Below are 19,725 nucleotides of genomic sequence, written 5' to 3'. Positions count from 1 at the left end.
TTGAGATGGCTTGGCCATGTGAGCCGCATGGAAGATGGCAGGATCCCCAAGGACACATTGTACAGCGAGCTCGCCACTGGTATCAGACCCACCGGCCGTCCATGTCTCCGCTTTAAAGACGTCTGCAAACGCGACATGAAGTCCTGTGACATTGATCACAAGTCATGGGAGTCAGTTGCCAGTGATCGCCAGAGCTGGCGGGCAGCCATAAAGGCGGGGCTAAAGTGTGGCGAGTCGAAGAGACTTAGCAGTTGGCAGGAAAAAAGACAGAAGCGCAAGGGGAGAGCCAACTGCGGAACAGCCCTGACAACCAATTTTATCTGCAGCACCTGTGGAAGAGTCTGTCACTCTAGAATTGGCCTTTATAGCCATTCCAGGCGCTGCTCCACAAACCACTGACCACCTCCAGGCGCTTACCCATTGTCTCGGAGGCCAAAGAAGAAGAAGACTTTGCTCCATCTGACTCACTGGTAGTGGCTAAGATTTTGGCCTAAGCTCTAGTGGATAATCATTTTAAGCTTCTTTAAAATTTATACGCTCAATATTTAAGCTCGCATTGGTTATCGTTGCTGGGGATGGAATATTATTTTCTCACAGCCAATAGAGAAAATGGATCTGCCAATCTATGTTGATGCAAAGTTTCAGAGGTCAAAGGACAATATTCCAATTCACATCTGAGCTATCGAGTTTAACCCCCCCACTATCAGGGATAGGTGTATTTACTGCTACCAGTAAACCAGTGCTGTCAGCCAAGTGAAATCTCCAGTCTCCAAACTACTGCAATACTTGTCCAATACTTGTACTGTCTGAGTCTTGCACTATCAGAGGTGCTTTCCTTCAGACCAGAGAGTAAACCGAGGTCCCTTTCCTCTCAGGTGGATGTAAGTGATCCCGTACCACTATTTCGAAGAACATTACAGGAGTTACTCCGAGCATCCTGGCTAATATTTATCCCACAACCAACTTCACTCAAAAAAATAGATTATGCAAGTTACGCATTGTAGTTTGTGGAACCTTGCTGTCGGCATATTGGCTGCCACGTTTCTTGCATTATAACAAAGACTGCACTTCAACAGTATTCATTGACTGTGAAGTGTTTTGAATTGTCTTTGAAAACACTATATAAATCCAAGCCTTAATTTCCTCCATTTTGCTGATGTTTCTGCTATGAAAATCCCTCCCCCATGTTAATTGCTTTACATACAAATGAGTCAATTAAGCCATGAACCTGGTGTTATATGGTTGTTTGTTTTCTCTTGAGGATTTTTAGTATTTCATCAATCTTTCACAATATTTAGCAATCTGCTGATCTCTTGCGCTGAAAACAAGGAGCATATCATTGCTGGACAATTAATATTGATACAATTGTGTAAATGACCAGTGCGTGAGTAATCATTATACATTTCGGATCTGGGCATTCCTGTATTGAAATATTTCAATTGTAACCATTAGGTGACTGTCACCTAACTGAGTGGTCATCATGGAGCTCGTGTCAGTTGATCTGCCTTGATGGAAAGAGATTTGAAACGACTGGTCGCCAAACCCGTTCCAGAGCTGTGATTGTTCAGGCATTGGAAAATCAGGATAATTGCCCTGAACAAATATGGGAGGCGAGGCCTTGCACAGGTAAGAACAAATCAAAAAAGTTGTTATGAAATTGGTTTAAAAGTGTAACTGACAAAGTCACCATCGATAAATTGTAAAATAATCAACACATAATTCAGCTTCTTACATAGTTTAGTTGATGAACTATAATTTGGAATGGAAGACCCTCTGCCAAGACTCCCAGAATCCTGGACACTATATATGTAAAGGATCGATGTTCAGTCTAAAGTACTCACTCTGTTCCCTCCATCCCACAATCAAGAGAATTTCAAAATTAGGCTTAGAATTTTTAAGAAGGGTTCATTGTTTATTTCACACACCCACTTTAATCATCATTTTGGGTCTTGCCTTGCTTAAAGCTGATGTGGTGACATCAGCCATGAACATGTCAAGGGTCACTTCTTTTGCCAGAGTGCAGTGATTTTAATGAACATGTTTTATTTCCCTACTTTTGTCCATTTAATGTAATGTTTTGAATTTGCAATGATAATACTGAAGCTCCACATTCAGCTGACATTGTGATTGATCAGTATCAGAAATGTAGGCATGGTAAGAAGAGAATCAGAGAAGTAAGCAGACTAGTTTGTGTAACTGTGCTATTTTTATACATAGAAAATGGTGAGTCATTAAAGATTAATATTGATACCTAAGTGCCTTCTATAAAGACATAGCTGTAGCACAAACAAAGACAATGTGAGGGGTGCTGAAGAGAGAGCAGATGATTAATGGCCACACATTTGCGGTACTTCATGTGAATTATTGCATTAACCTGCTAGACATCTGAAAGGGAGAAATAGGAAATCTCAATGACGCATTTAAGCATAAAAAGACTGGAAAGCTAATTTTTTAACCATGGAACGTTTGTAACAGGGAAATACAATACCAGAGTACACCATTTTGAATTCAGTTTCACAAGGGATATCGGAGGACAATATGCAGCATTCTGTGCATTCCTTTAAGCCTGTAATGACAGTGATGTTCCACAAAGGGTCTGAGCTGCACCAATTCAATTTAGCGTAAGAAAAACTTGAGGGAGCTGTCAGACAAGGGTCATGTACAGGGCTGGAAAATTCCACTCAACAGCGAGACAAAATAGGTACTTTCCAGTTTTGAGTTTATAAGCTAAAAAAATTGACAGTTTACCAGACGTGGTCATGTGTTATTCTTCTCATGTTCAATGTGTTACCTACTTTCTTTTTGCAACTTTATTCCCTTTTTGAAGTTGTTTACTACCCCTTTATTTTGTTCACTCTTTACACCAAAGGCAAGCTTGATATTGTCATAATGCTATTAGATTAGTGTTAGGGAATGCAATGCCAAGTTAGTATTTTAACACTGGGTTGTAGGAGTTCACCTGGAATGGATGTTGTATCACTTTAAATCAGGCTCTTGAAAGGTCAGGGTGCAAATGTAGATTCTAACTGTACCAATATTGTTTAATCATGTGGCCAACACTTGGGGATGCAGAAAGCCCTATGTGGTTCACTGTCATCGTAAGTGTGGGCACTTGCATTCAATTATAGGTGTTAAGTAACAGCAAAAGTGTTGCAGCTCTATTTTGGCAGCTCATATTACAAGGAGCATGATTCTAGGACAAAAGTATTCATATGCAGCATGGCAGAAAGGTTGCAGTGGTTTAAAATAATTTTAAATCTTTGAAGGAAATGAATAGAGTTGTTTCTGATGAATGGAAACTACAACAGCTCTTTGAAAATGTTTGCTGTATGCAGGAAATTCCAGCACATTGATTAGTACGTTGCTCTTGCACTTTGTTCTTGAGCAGAACAGTGAGATGGCTGAGGCAGTTTCTGCTCCACCACTGGCACCTTTCACTTTACACCAGGCTGGCTCTGGTCTGTTCCTCTTGCTTCCCATCCTACTTTGGATTCTGCTCTCATGCTGCTGAGTCATTTCTGCTTTGTGGCTATCTACTTGCTTCCCATGGCAACTGACTCAAAACTCCTTTATGAACTTTCACTGGATTTGGTTTGACCAAACTCGAATGCTCCTCCCAATCTTGTAGGCTCCTCACTGTCCTATGGTGCTCCTTTTTTTCATTTTAAGGGGATGTGGGCATTACTGGCCAGGCCAGCATTTATGGCCCATTCCTAATTGCCCATGGTGGTGGTGAGCTGCTTTCTTGAACCGCTGCAGTCAATGTGGTGTAGGTGCACCCACAGTGCTGTTAGGAAGGGAGTTCCAGGATTTTGACCCAGCGACAGTGAAGGAACGGCGATATAGTTCCAAGTCAGGATAGTGTGTGGCTTGGAGGGGAACTTGCAGATGATGGTGTTCCCATGCATTTGCTGCCCTTCTTCTTCTAGGTGGTAGAGGTCACGGGTTTGGAAGGTGCTGTTGAAGGAGCCGTGGTGCGTTGCTGCAGCGTATCTTGTAGTTGGTACACACTGCTGCTACTGTGCATCGGTGGTGGAGAGAATGAAAGTTGTGGATGAGATGCCAATCAAGCGGGCTGCTTTGTTCTGGATGGTGTTGCACTTCTTAAGTGTTGTTGGAGCTGGACCCATCTAGGCAAGTGGAGAGTATTCCATCACGCTCTTTACAAGTGCCTTGTAGATGGTTGACAGGCCTTGGGGAGTCAGGAGGTGAGTTACTCGCTGCAGGATTCCTAGCCTCTGACCAGCTCTTGTAGCCATAGTATTTATATGGCTACTTCAGTTCCGTTTCTGGTCAATAGTAACCCCCAGGATATTGATAGTGGGGCATTCAGCAATCGTAATACCATTGAATGTCAAGGGGAGATGGTTAGATTCGCTCTTGTTGCACATGGTCATTGCCCGGCACTTGTGTGGCACGAATGTTACTTGCCACTTATCAGCCCAAGCCTGGATATTGTCCAGGGCTTGTTGCATTTCTATATGGACTGGTTAAGTATCTGAGGAGTCGCGAATGGTGCTGAATATGGTGCAATCATCAGCGAACATCCCCACTTCTGACCTTATGATTGAAGGAAGGTAATTTATGAAGCAGCTGAAGATGGTTAGGCCTAGGACACTACCCTGAGGAACTCCTGCAGTGATGTCCTGGGACTGAGATTATTGACCTCCAACAACCATAACCATCTTCCTTTGCGTTAGGTATAACTCCAACCAGCGGAGAGTTTTCCTCCTGATTCCCACTGACTTCAGTTTTGCTAGGGCTCCTTGATGCCATACTCGGTCAAATGCTGCCTTAATGCAAAGGACAGTCACTCTCACCTCATCTTTTGAGTTCAGCTCTTTTGTCCATGTTTGAACCAAGGCTGTAATGAGGTCAGGAGCAGAGTGGCCCTGGCAGAACCTAAACTGAGCGTCAGTAAGCAGGTTATTGCTAAGCAAGTGCCACTTGATAGCACTATGGATGACACCTTCCATCACTTTACTGATGATTGAGAGTAAACTGATGGGCGGTAATTGGCTGGGTTGGATTTGTCTTGCGTTTTGCGACAAGGACATACCCCGGCAATTTTCTACATTGCCGGGTGGATGCCAGTGTTGTAGCTGTACTGGAACAGCTTGGCTAGGGGCACAGCAAGTTCTGGAGCACAGGTCTTCAGTACTAATGCTGGAATGTTATCAGGGCCCATAGCTTTTGCAGTTTCCAGTGCCTTCAGTCGTTTCTTGATATCACGCGGAGTGAATCGAATCGATGATGCTGGGGACTTCAGGAAGAGGCCGAGATGGATCATCCACTCGGCACTTCTGGCTGAAGATTGTTGCAAATGCTTCAGCCTTATCTTTTGCACTGATGTGCTTCGTTCCCCCATCATTGTGGATGGGGATATTTGTGGAGCCTTCTCCTCCTGTTGTTTAATTGTCCAGAGACCGGCTTGCTCATCTGCTGCCTCTTCTAATTTCCTTCTCTCCCGTTTGCCCACCAAGCCAAACCTCACCCACTTTAGGGCTAAACCCTGTCTCTCTTTTGACTTCATTCCTCACTAAACTGCTGACTACCCAGCTTCCCTTCCTGACCCCCATTCCAGCTGACACTTTTTTAATGCTACCTCAAAAAGTTCAATCTTAATCCTTCTGACCTTGCAAACTACTGCCCCATGTCCAAACTTTCTTTCTTCTGTAGAGTTGTTGAGCGAGGTATCACCTCCCAAATCCATGCCCATCTCTCCAGCTGCTCCTTGTTTAAATGTCCCCATTCAGGCTTCCTCCCCTCAACAATTGAAATGGACCTAAATGAAGTTATAAACAATATTCTCTATGACTGTAACCATGCTGTATTTTCCTTTCTGTCCTCTTTGACCTTGCTGAATCTTGCTTGTGCTGCACGCTCTGGAATTCCCTTTGTAAACCCCTCCCCCTCTTTACGCCCCTCTTCTCTAAGACACTTCTTGAAACCCACTTCTTTGACTAAACTTTTAGTCATCCCACCTGATTTCAGCTTCTTTTGTTCAGCATACATAGTTATTTTGATTCTGTCTCTGAAACACTTTGGGATATTTTCTATATTAAAGGTATTGTATAAATACAAATCCTTTTTTGGTAAATTAAGGATTCTAAGAGTTTTCCTGCCACTGATGTTAGCCTAAGAGGCTATAATTAGCCTGTTTGTCTGTTTCTCCCTTCTTGCACTGTCTGAGTACTGCACTGAAATATCCCCTCTAATCTCCCTGTCACCTCCCTACTGTACTTTCTATATTGCTAATAATTATCTTTCATATTGTTAGTCCTAACTTTATCTCCTCCTCCCTTTTAAGTGAGTTTAGTTTTAATCTCTCTTTCCACGAGCTCTATACTTTGATGTAACTCTTTTTTGCATTATAGAATATTTGCTCAGTCATGATTTAATTGAATGGTGGAACAGGCTTGAGGGGCTGAATGGCCTATTGCTGTTCCTATGTTGAAGATTTCCTACTGCTGATCCTTTGACCTGTTTGCTAACTTTTCTGCCCTTAATTTGAGCCATATCACCTGTTATCTTCTAATGCAAAAGCAAAATACTATGGATGCTGGAAATCTGAAACAAAAACAGACAATGCTGGAAATACTCAGCAGACGGGCAGTATCTGTGGAGAGAAAAATAAAGTTAATGTTACAGGTTTATTCTGATGAAAGGTCACATGGACCTAAAAGATTAACTCTGTTTTTCTCTTCACAGATACTGCCTGTCCTGCTGAGTATTTCCAGCATTTTCTGTTTTTGTTTTATCTTTTATCTTGCTGAACATTGTCATTTTCCAGTCCAGAATCCTTACCTTTGACTCATTATTATTTTTTCTATTATTATGTTGAACCCAATTAATTCTTTTCCTGCTGTTATAACAGTTTTTTGCCTGACTTTATTTCTGAGAACTACATCAATGTTTCATTCCTTTTTGAACTGAGAACAACTTGGAAGCATCCTGGAAATATTCTAAGGAGCTTTATTCAAGTTGGCTGCTCTCCCTCCATTTCCAGAAGTTCTTCCATCTTTTTCATCATTTCCTTCACCCTGGCACCCGGTAATGACTGCAAAAAAGACTACCTATACCCTTCACTATAGAATCTCCCACTACTACCGCTCTCCTATTCTTGTAGTCCATCTGCTTCTTGCGTGGCTGCTTGCCCCACAGTGCTACTTAGGACCAATCTCCTCTGAGTCACTGTCGGCCTTGTACTTGTTGGATAGTTTCAGTAATTTATGGGTTCCCTGAACTGTAAGTTGTGTCTCCATCTGCCCTTTCAGACTGCCACTTGTTTTTCTCTTTCTATATTATCCCTGTGTTTTGATCGGTCTAATACAGTTTTTTTGGTGACCATATCCTGGAGAGTGCAATGCAGAAACCTCTCATTCTCTCTTGTCCTGTGGAATCTGACTAATTGTTTCTTCAGCACATACATCCACATAGGCTCAATTTTTTGATGCTTAGTGCAGACATGCTGCCCTAGATACAGTGAAGATTTATGATGGCCCACGTAATCCATTCACACAAGCCACAAGCGTTCTCTGCATGTCCATCCTTTTGCATCTAACTTTTAAAAAAGCTGGTAGTATGACCTTGAACTTGCAATATAACCAAATTCTTACAAGAATCAAACTCATCTTACTCATTTCATATGAGTGCTATTTTAAAAGGCAAAAAAATTCTATCCAACACTGCCTCAAAACTATTCTCTTCTGGCCTTTCACGCTCCCCACTGGCTTCTCAGAACTTGGAATAGATAGTTTTCTGCTTTTAACCCCATAGCAACAAATATAACTTACATTATATTGCACTTTTAATGTAATAAAGTGTCCCAAAGTGCTTCACAGGAGCATTACGAAACAAAATATGACATCGTGCCACATCAAGAGATTTTAGGTCGAGTGACCAAAAGCTTAGTGAAAGAGGTAGACTTTAAGAAGTGCCTTCAGAGGAATGGGAGGTAGAGAAGCAGAGAAATTAGAGAGGGAATTCTAGAGTTTAGGGACTAGGCAACTGAAGGCATTTCCACCAATGGTGGATCGATTAAAATCGGAGATGCTCAAGAGGCCAGAATTAGATGTGCACAGATACCTTGGAGGGTTGTGGGGCTGGAGAGATAGGGAGGGGCAAGGCCTTGGTGGGATTTGAAAACAAAGATGAGAATTTTGAAATCACAATGTTGCTTGACTGGAAGCCAATGTAGGTGAGCAAGCACAGCAGGTACAGGTGTACGGAATTTGTTGCGAGATAAGACACTAGCTGCAAAGTTTGGATGACCTCAAGTTTACAGAGGGTGGGAGACCAGCCAGGTGTGCATTGGAATAGTCAAGTCTAAAGATAACAAAAGCATGAATGAGGGTTTCAGCAGCAGATGAGCTGAAGCCGGGGTGGGGGGGGCGGGGGGGAAGTCGGGCAATGTTATGGAGGTAGTTTTAGTGATGGCACGAATACATAGTTGGAAGCTCATCTCAGGGTCATATGTCTGGTTTAGTCTCAGGCAGTTAAAAGGGAGAGGGATGAATTCGATATCTAGGGATTGGCATTTTGAGTGGGGAATGAAAACAATGGCTTCAGTCTTCCAAATATTGGAGGAAATTTCTGCTCATCCAGTACTGGATAAAAGTACTGGATAATATGTGTGAAATTGGGGTATATATAGAAAAGTTGGAAACACATATTTCAGTGAAAGTATTCACAACTAGATGCCCAGAGATCAGATGAATAATTAGCTCTGGTTCCTTCGACCAATACGATGAACAGCTAAATTTTCTAAACATCTTGTTGCTTTGCCTTTCACCTCACATCTCCATATATCAATTGGTATTGAGAAATGAGACATGTAAAACAGATTTTTACTCAAAGTTACATTCTGCGTTGCAGCTCAAGCCACGTGATTTTCTTAAATAGACAGACTACATCTGTCCCAAAGTTAAATTTGAACAAGTTGAGTACTCATGAATAGCCTAACATGGCTGAAACTACACTTTAGATTTTCAATTTGGTTTGAAGCACTGATTTGGGTTTAAACACAACTGAGACAGATGTGTTGAAAGTTTCAATTTTTGATGATTGTAAACAAGTCTCAGTGAAATTTATGTGGACAGTCTCAAAGTAAATTGGCAGTTGTTGTTCTTCTGGAGAGGACAGGCTCTTGGGTATAGCATCCACTTTACTATGCATTGTGGGTGAGTACTTCTATGATAGGGATATTCCTGGAAGAATTGCCTTCTGCTTTCCAAGATCAGGTGGATGGGAAAGGAAACCCAAAGGGAAAGCAGACACCATGGAAAGAAAGTAAATGAAAAAGGAAACAAAGGGAAAGGAGAAGGGACCACAGAGAGAAGAAGGAAATTGCATTTGAAATCAACCCACATGGGTCAGTGTAATTGGATTGTTCAGTATTTCACAAATTTATGGGCATCTAAATGGTTTATTCACAATGTCTTGCAGTCTAGATTCAGCGCATAGGCCATATGTTGTGCATCACTGTTATAAAGAGATAAGATTGAAAATTGGTCTCTGTTGCTGGTAGTGAGCAGCTCTGCACTGCTAAAATAACCTTAATGTGCAATTTGCAATATCTATACAGAGACAGATCACTCTGAAAGATACATGTGTAATTGAAAGTTACTTTAATCTAGTTCAATTTGAAAGACTTTGCCCTTCACCTCTGCAGAGCTAAAGTTGAAGCTTATCAGCTTCTGACGGAGACTGAAAATAATTAAAGTTACTAATAAAGATGACTGTGAAGGAACATAAGGTCAATAATGACATCCCCATTTCTGTTAACTGTATATGAATTCTTTTCCTTGTATATTCAAAATGATTTCAAAATTCAACACCAAATTGGATGCCATGTAATTTGCATTTTTAAATTAATTTGTTCCATACCTACATGAATATCCAGTTAGTTTTTTTTTGCAACAATTGAAGGGAATAAAGATCAGAAACATGGCAAATTGTCAGAGGAGTGCAGTGCTGAAACTCTGCAGTGATTGGAATATGTGAAGAATAAAAATGACACTTGATGTAACCGGGAGTTGGAACTATATAATGTTTTATATCTGTCTGCCTTCCTGAAGTGAAATAATGGAGATGTGATAATGGGTGAATATTCTGGAGCTTGTTTGATACCCTTTGGGGATCAGGAAGTTTTTATGCAGAACTTTCCCTCCAGGAATCAAATGGGTTGATTAGAATCCATGATAGGGTAGGTTATACATGATCTGCAAAAGAACGTTTGATGGATCATATGACCTTTTTCTTGTTCCATGATTTATCTTCTTTAGTCGCTTAATCTTACATAGTGTCACATTCATCTTCACCCTTTCTCATTCTTAAAACCTCAGAAGAGGTTTATGCACAACTTTCAAGTATGCTTATAGCCTCAAATTCTGGATGGCAGAAATATTATCTTCTTTATATGGTGTGATGTCAAACAAAAGATGATGTTAAAATGTTGTTTTCAGCTTCAGAGTTGGCAAGTATTGGTCATGTTTATGCTCCAGTCCAAGGGGTTTACAGCTGTAAAATAGAAGGCAGTGTATTTCCATGCCACTGTTGATGGTGGCACTTTTCCTTCCTGTGGAATTATACTTGTATTCTGGTACTAGTGCATTCAGTTTACAGCCAATATATGGCTACAAATTGGGTGAGAGCCTGATGTCATGCTATTTTATTTTTATTTTGGTGACCTAAATCCAAAATCATGAACTGAAAGGATGTTGAATATTCTTCCTGCAAAAAACAATTTGAATGTTTTATTTCCAGAAGGACATTGTCATGAATATGATTGGAGGTCAAGCCCCTGGAGTGGCAATAAGCGAACTGTGTGGTGTGTTCGCTCAGATGGTGTAAATGTGACAGGTAAAGAACAGTATTTAACTCTTCATTATGCATAGAATTGCCAGAGACTGATCAAATAATAAGGGCTACAGTTCTGTTATTACTTGATTTTAAATAATTGGTGATCTTTTCACCTTCCATTCATTACATTTCTCTGCCTTTACTTCAAGGTTAATGCAATAGACTGACTTCTCTTTTTGAATTTAAGTTAACGCTATTGAGTTTTATAGTTGTAAAATAATTTTTAATGGCATACCAAGTCCTTCTACTTCATCCTCCCAAAACAGGTAACTCCTTGACTTCCCATACATGTAGTCTGAATATTATTGACTGTTCCAGATCACCACCTTATTTCATTTCTCCTATTTAACTCCCTGTCTATTCCTAATGCCTCCACTGTCACCTTCTGCCTCTGGACTTTCTTGACTCTCAAACATGCCCTCCAAAACTGCCACCTCCTCCCACATTTTGCTCTTTTTTTGCCCACACTCGGTACCCCAGAGTTCTAACCTTGATCTCCTTATCATCATTTACATTCTTCCTCTCGCCAATGTTATCACAAGCATGTAGTCAGCTTTCATGTTTAGATTGATGTCACCAAGCTCCACCTTATGCAATAACCATGGACCTGATATTAAGACGACGTGCAAAGTTTTGCCATGGAGGCAGAGGTGGATTTCGAGGCAGCAATTTCTCACTATAGGCCGGCATGCCAGTCTGCCACCATATATCCATCTCTGGCTTATTTCAGGGACGTGGCTTCTGGGGGATGAGGGCTATCCACCCGCCGGCAGTGGCTAGCCAGTTAGGCCAATTAAAGTACCGATTCAGGGCACTCTTCACACGCCATCTGGATTCTCCAGCTTGTGGACAGGCACCCCCCAATCTGGCTGCAGCCTGTAGTTGGAGGTTGGCGGCATCCCAACAGCAGGTCAGCACGCCCAGAGGCTGGGTTTCGAGGGTCACAGCTGCAGCCACAGGCCATCCTGTGGCAGAGCTCCCTCTCGCAATGATGGACTGGTGGTTGTGGCCATGACTTATTTTGTTGAATGTTCAGTTCTTCAGAGGGTGCCTCCATGTTGCCAGTCTTGCTGCTGGCAAGTGCTGGCTCAGGACACCCATTTGGTCCTGACATCGGGATCCCGAAGCCCACAGGAAAATCCAGCCCTGGGTGAGCTAAAAGGGTTTCTATCTGAATATTTCCAAAACCAATTCTATCTTATTTGATTCTGCAAATGCTCATATCCCTCTGATTTTGATTCTATCTCTTTCCTAGCTGCTACCTCAGACATAGTCCAGAGGTGTGGAACCTTGGCATATTGTTTGCCCGAAGCTCAGCTTCCTATCACTGTTGTGTAATCTGAAACAAAACTGCTACATTGCCCAGCTCCAACCCTGCCTCATCCCCACTCCAGCACTGAAATCCAATCAACTTGTACCTGGTGTTTTGTAACATCATTCTCCTGATACCACAATTATTATTCATAAACTACATGTCATCTTCAATGCCACATGTTCATGTCCTTACCTGTACTCAGGCCTACATCTCCATCCTCACCAAGCTGCACAGGTTTCCCATGACACAGGCAATCCTTTTTAACAATCCTGCCCTCACTTGCAAATGGCTCCATGGCTTCACGCTGCTTACCTCCTTGATTTTCTCCAGTACTTTAACCCTGTATACCTCCTCTGGTCCTCCAACACTAACATACTATATGTTTCCCCGCTGCCTCTGCTCTAACCCCAGTGGCTGCTCCTTCAACTATCTTGCCCCATGCTCTGAAACTCCCTTCCTTAGCATTTCTACCATGCCATTTCTCTCCTCGTCTTCAAAAACATAATTAAAGAGCCTACCCTTCCTATTTGTTTTTGTCCCATCATGACCATCTCACCCTCCCCTGCCACTTGGTGTTTCTTCTCTATTCCCCATTATTCACACAAGCGCTGAGATAATCTTCTGTCTAAGCTGAGCTAAAGAAACCCGCTACCACAGGGAGTTGTTGAAGCGAATGGTATAGATGGATTTAAGGGGAAGCTAGACAAGCATATGAGCGAGTAGGGAATAGAGGGTTATGATGATAGATTTAGATGAGGAAAGATGGGAGGAAGAGGCTTGAGTGGAGCATTAGGACTGGCATGGACTGGTTGGGCCAAATGGCCTGTTTCTGCATCGTATATCCTAAGTAACCTATGAGTGGGAGTTTGAAATTGTTCCTGCTAGTTCTATCCACTGTGAAAATGGGAAACACGATGGCTGGGATTTTAAGGGCCCCAGAAGCGGGATTGGAGATGGGGGGAGGCACGGAGAATCGTGACGGGTGGCAGGGCGGAGGGCCGTCACCTCCCCGTCACCCAGCAATCTTCCCGGGGACAGAATAGGCTGACGATGGCCTTCCTACCCAAAGGCCAATTGAGTCCTTCAGTGGCCTATTAACAGCCAATTAAGGGCCTCTTCCTGCTGACGTGGCATCTTACCAGCGGCGGGGCGGGTGGGGGGGGGGGTCCTCCGCCGCATGGGGAGGATGCCTTGTAAAATAAGGCACCTTCCCTGCGGGCTTGGGGGGAGGGCCGTCATTCTTGGGCAATTTGTGGCCCATGAAGGACCCCCACGGGAACAACTTTACCCGCCAGGAGCCCCCTCCCTCTGGACTGAAAGACCACCCCCCTCTCCCTCGCCCAGGACTTCCAGCGTAGCCTTGGCGACCCCGCCTAATCTACCTGTGTTCTGCAGTTCCACCACTGGGCCTGGGTCCGAGACCTCTGCAGTACCGGCAGTGTACTAGCACAACGGAAGATGGTTGTGGTTGTTGGAGATCAATCATCTCAGCTCCAGGACATCACTTCAGGAGTTCCTCAGGGTAGAGTCCTAGGCTCAACCATCTTCAGCTGCTTCATCAATGACCTTCCTTCAATCATAAGGTCAGAAGTGGAGATGTTCGCTGATGATTACACAATGTTCAGCACCATTCGCGACTCCCGAGGTACTTAACCAGTCCGTGTAGAAATGCAGCAAGACCTGGAAAATATCCAGGCTTGGGCTGATAAGTGGCAAGTAACATTCGTGCCACACAAGTGCCAGGCAATGACCACGTGCAACAAGAGAGAATCTAACCAAATCCCCTTGACATTTAATGGCATTATGATCGCTGAATGCCCCACTATCAACATCCTAGGAATTACCATTGACCAGAAACTGCAGGTACAAGAGCTGGTCAGAGGCTAGGAATCATGCAGCGAGTAACTCACCTCCTGACTCCCCAAAGCCTGTCATAAGATCATAAGATCATAAGAAGTAGGAGCAGGAGTAGGCCGTCCGGCCCCTCGAGCCTGCTCCGCCATTCACTAAGAGCATGGCTGATCTTTTCGTGGACTCAGATCCACTTACCCGCGTTCTCACCGTATCCCTTAATTCCTTTATTATTCAAAAAGATATCTACCTTAGCTTTAAAAACGTTTACTGAAGAAGCGTCAACTACTTCACTGGGCAAGGAATTCCATAGATTAACAACCCTCTGGGTGAAGAAGTTCCTTCTTAATTCAGTCCTAAATCTGCTCCCTCTAATTTTGAGGCTATGCCCTCTTGTCCTAGCTTCACCTGCCAGTGGAAACATCCTCTCCACTTGTATCTTATCTATTCCTTTCATGATTTTATATGTTTCTATAAGATCCCCCCTCATTCTTCTGAATTCCAATGAATATAATCCCAATCTACTCAGTCTCTCCTCATAAGCCAACCCCCTCAACTCCGGAATCAACCTAGTGAACCTCCTCTGCACCCTCTCCAGTGCCAGTACATCCTTTCTCAAGTAAGGAGACCAAAACTGCACACAGTACTCCAGGTGCGGCCTCACCAGTACCTTATACAGCTGCAACATAACCTCTCTGCTTTTAAACTCAATCCCTTTAGCAATGAAGGACAAAATTCCATTTGCCTTCCTAATTGCTTGCTGTACCTGCAGACCAACCTTCTGCGATTCATGCACAAGGACACCCAGGTCCCTCGGCATAGCAGCATGCTGCAACTTTTTACCATTCAAGTAATAATCCTTTTTACTGTTACTCCTACCGAAATGAATGACTTCACATTTATTAACATTGTATTCCATCTGCCAGTCCTCACTCAATGTATCTATGTTCCTCTGCAAAGTTTCACAGTCATCTGCACACTTTGCTCTGCCACTCATCTTTGTGTCATCTGCAAACTTTGACACCCTACAAGTGGTCTCCAACTCCAAATCATCTATATAAATTGTAAATAATTGCGGACCCAACACCGATCCCTGAGGCACACCACTAGTGACTGATTGCCAACCAGAATAGCACTCATTTATCCCCACTCTCTGCTTCCTGTCAGTCAACCAATCCTCTATCCATGCTAATACTTTACCCCTAACGCCATGCATCCTTATTTTATACAGCAGCCTCTTGTGCGGCACCTTGTCGAAGGCTTTTTGGAAATCTAGGTACACCATATCCACTGGGTCCCCATTGTCCACCTTGCTCGTAATGTCATCATAGAATTCCAAAAGATTTGTCAAGCATGACCTGCCCTTCATGAACCCATGCTGCGTCTGCCCAACGGGACAATTTCTATTGAGATGCCCTGCTATTTCTTCCTTGATAATAGACCATCTACAAGGCACAAGTCAAGAGTGTGATGGAATACTCTCCACTTGCCTGGATGGGTGCAGCTCCAACAACACTCAAGAAGTTCGACACCATCCAGGACAAAGCAGCCCGCTTGATTGGCACCCCATTCACAACCATTCACTCCCTCCACCACCGACGCACAGTGGCAGCAAGATGCACTGCAGCAATGTACCAAGGCTCCTTAGACAGCACCTTCCAAACCCGTGACCTCTACCACCTCGAAGGACAAGAGCAGCAGATGCATGGGAACATCACCACCTGCAAGTTCCCCTCCAAGTCACACACCATCTTGACTTGGAAGTATATCGCTGTTCCTTCATTGTTCCTGGGTCAAAATCCTGGAACTCCCTTCCTAACAGCACTGTGAGTGTCCCTACCTCACATGGACTGCAGCAGTTCAAGAAGGCAGCTCACCACCACCTTCTCAAGGGCAATTAGGGATGGGCAATAAATGCTGACCTAGCTAGTGACACCCACATCCCATGAATGGATAGAAGAAAAAGTGGCCACCGCTCCCAGTGGTGCAGCCAATACTGCTGAGCTGCTGCCCTCTGATTGGCTGGCAGCTCTTGGAGGTGGGATCTCCATCCCTTTATAGTCTTGAAAGGGATGGGGATCCTGCCTCTTAAAACTTTGACTCAAAAAAATCGGAGGATCGCTCGGGTGGTGGGGGTTGTTGGAGGTTGGTGGGTGGTCACAAAAAGGCAGAGGCAGGGTTTCCCTGCCTTTTCAACCCAGCACCGGGAGCCCTGCCTCCAGTACAAAATCCAGCCTGATATGTGTACTCACAATAATGACCTTTAATCTAACTCTTTGGTCAGCTAGGAAGGGCTGAGAGGTCAGAAGTGCAAAGCCACAAAACTGTGCATTCGTAAAATTAACTTTCACTTTGAAAACTGAAGATATCTTCATGATGGACCGGGCTATTAAGAATTTTTCTTCACACAGATGTCCTTGGTTCCTTCTGACAAAACACTGCAAAATATATACAATGTGGAACATGGCAACATTAATCAGAACATCCTTATATTGAAAAGTTATTATTTGTTAAATGTGTGGTAGTTGCATTCATAATTCAAACCTTTAAAGCTGTGTCATAGCTGTTCTCTCATGTTTTCCAAGTTGAGCATGATTTTAGTAGAGTTCATGAACATTGCAATTTATAAGCATACATATTTAACATATTTCCCATCTCCAGTATGATTGAACAGTATGAATTTATAATGCCTTTGTTAAATTCAGGAGGTTGCTCTCCTCTGAACCAGCCAACTGCTACTAGACACTGCCATCCATCCTGCACTAAACCATACTCCTTCTGTGCACAGGTAAGCAATCAGAAGCAAATTCCTCGTTCACTGTAAATATTTACCATTTAATAGGTTATTGACTGGAAGCTTAAAATTCCTGGCTGCTCATTGCTTTTGTGTTCCAATTGTAGTATAAATGCTGAAGCATTGGTTTTAATTAACTTCTGTAAAAGTGTAGTAGATTTCCTTGTAAAACAATTGATCTATCACACAATGGTAATAAGATTTTTCCACATATAGTGCTATAAAGTCGTGGAAGTGAGGCAATCTATCAGTAAATAAGACCACTGATGTGGATTTGCATTGTATTTGTCAATCCTTGGGTAGGGCCAGTTTCTGAGGCTTTAACCTAGAAAGTTGTGAGGTTAAGGTTTACTCTTGGAAATTAATGTTGGCAGTACTGTCGAGCATAAAAAATGCTTTGCACTCCTAGAAGCCATCCTTTGAATGAGATGTTTAAACTACATACAATCTGTCTATCGTAATTGAAAAAGTTTCTGTGGGACTAATCTCAAAATGTAGGGGGTAATCCAGGCATGTGATACATATTTTACAAAGAAAACCTTTGTGATATCCTACAATTCTATATGGATCTAATGCAAATAGATTTTTCAGTCTTACTAGTAAGTATTCACATTAATTATCTTCAAATATATATTTTAGAAAATCATAAATCTTGTTCTGTATCATATATTTTACTTATGGATGATATGTTTAGCAGTAATCCAGAGATGGGATTGAAGCAGTTCTCCTTTACACAGATTCAATTCAGGTCTATTAGAAAGAAGAAAGGACTGCAATCCCTCTGCGTCCACGTTTGTTTCGAAGGCTGCATCACTGTCAGGGAATGACCGCCGCACCCTCCTGTTCCCTTTCCTGCATTCATCCAGCACTGAGGCCTCGCCTCTGTGCCGCCACCTTTAAATGACTGGGGTTCTGAAGGCACATGGTCCCCGTGCACCGTTCACTGAATTGGGAACCCCCTCATAAAATCCGAGTCAGACCGATGCAAATGCTTGCTCAATACCTATTCAGCAATTGTAATTGCAGGCCCATTGTGCCAATATCTGGAACCAATGTCACAACGTCGGGTTTCCGAGCGATCACGTCCTCTCCCAATTTTACGGCCTCCCCACGCTGCCAACCCTGCCCCTGCTGGCTGGATTAATACAGTTCATGTTAAGCATGCAGTGATATTCTGCTTCAGAGCCTCTGAAAACAATTTTCTAGCAGCTAAAGGAGATTTGAAGAGGCTGAAAAATGTTTGCTATATGTTTTGTGAAGGGTGTGCAATTTTACAGAGGACTTAAAAGAGTGTGCCTTGTGACTACTTCAGTTGAGAGTCAGAGACCAGTTGAGTTAAGAAATGTACCCAAGGATATTATTTGTAAAATTTAACAAGAGACAATTAATACGAGCAACTTAGTCAACATTTTATTGTCTGTTTCAGTTTTCCTGCAGAACATAATTTTAGTTAATAAATTCCAGTAAATGCGGTTTAAAAAGGCCTATGGCTAGCTTCTAAAAAGCAACTGGGGATGTACAATAAATGCCGGCTTTACCAGTGACACCTACATCACAAAAATAAATAAAACAAAAGTTACACAGAATCGTGAAGACTGTTTTCACTGTAAACATGCATTTACCGCCCCCTGGTGGCAATAAACTCAATGTACAGTCATGTACCTGTCAAAATCTTCTAACTTTTTGTTGCAAATGGATTTCCAGTTTTCATTTTTGTATAATTTTAAACCTGAGTTATGAAACTTACTACTGTAGTGATATGTACGAGTCTGGTCATTGCATTGGAGCAAGGATATCCATGCAGTTTAGGAAAGAACACCCAGATTAATACCAAACTTAATGTGTCTGAGCTAAGATGAAGAGATTGATTTATATTTAATTTTGATGTGCAATTGTAGCTGTACATCTCAGCAAATGAACATGGAGAAATTACCATTGAAGAGTATCTTTCCCTTTTGAAAGCATATGGCATTTCTGCTGAGTTCCAAAGGTTGAGAACTAGATATTTTATTTTTTTATAGGCACGACCTTGCCAATGTTCTCACAGCAGGCTTTCCCAGCTCTACCTTGCAAAATTTCAGACTTATGCAAAAGTCCAACATTCATTTGAAGTCTCACTCACTCATTTCTGACTTTGCCAACCTCCCCTTCTCTCAGCTTATTGATTGAAGATCCTCCAATCATGGCCTTACTCAATCCAACTTTTACAACCTTCTGTACTTCTATATCCCAGCTTATCCGCTCCACTGCTCTAATTATCATCCATGAAACAAACCAGCAAACATTCCCTCTCCTATACAATCAACAGCAGAGCCTTCAGCTTCACATTCCTTTATCATGAATTTTCTTAGTTCATGTCTGCCCCCCTTCAAAAGGCTCTTCAAAACCTATCTTTTCAAGCAAAGCTTGAACCAGCTCTGACAACTCTTAACTTACTCTTGTTAAAAGCCTGTTCCCCATCCTATGAAGCACCCACTGATGTTTCACTACATTCAAGACATTTTTAAAATACAAACTTATTTTTATTACAACCAACGGATCCGATCAAAGCTCTGACACATCCCGCCGTGAATGGTGGTGGACAACTAAACAATTAACAGAAGGAGGAGGCTCCACAAATATCCCCATCCTCAATGATGGAGGAGCCCGTCACATCAGTGCAAAAGATAAGGCTGAAGAATTTGCAACCACCTGCAGCCAGAAGTGCTGAGTGGATGATCTATCTCGACCACCCCCTGAAGTCCCCAGCTTCACAGATGCAGTCTTCAGCCAATCCGATTCACTCCACGTGATATCAAGAAATGCCTGAAGGCACTGGATACTGCAAAGGCAATGGGCCCTGACAACATTCTGGCAATAGTACTGAAGACCTGTGTTCTAGAACTAGCTATATCCCTAGCCA

At 42.7% G+C, this 19,725-nt stretch overlaps 1 protein-coding gene across 6 annotated transcripts in view; it reads left to right on the top strand.

The window, feature by feature from the left end:
* The window catches only part of thsd7ba (thrombospondin, type I, domain containing 7Ba), a 953,049-nt gene that overhangs the window by 900,444 nt on the left and 32,880 nt on the right, over positions 1-19,725 (top strand). For 5 of the 6 annotated variants that reach the window (XM_068035032.1, XM_068035036.1, XM_068035034.1 and 2 more), the window contains 3 exons: positions 1,453-1,626; positions 10,768-10,863; positions 16,735-16,817. In XM_068035032.1, the coding sequence (XP_067891133.1) occupies positions 1,453-1,626; positions 10,768-10,863; positions 16,735-16,817 (353 nt within the window). The remainder of the gene's footprint in view (positions 1-1,452; positions 1,627-10,767; positions 10,864-16,734; positions 16,818-19,725) is intronic. The other variant, XM_068035033.1, reaches the window with a different exon arrangement.

The sequence above is a fragment of the Heterodontus francisci genome, chromosome 7 (genome assembly GCF_036365525.1).
Source record: "Heterodontus francisci isolate sHetFra1 chromosome 7, sHetFra1.hap1, whole genome shotgun sequence".
NCBI lineage: Eukaryota > Metazoa > Chordata > Chondrichthyes > Heterodontiformes > Heterodontidae > Heterodontus > Heterodontus francisci.
This window is presented reverse-complemented; position numbering and strand designations above follow the sequence as displayed.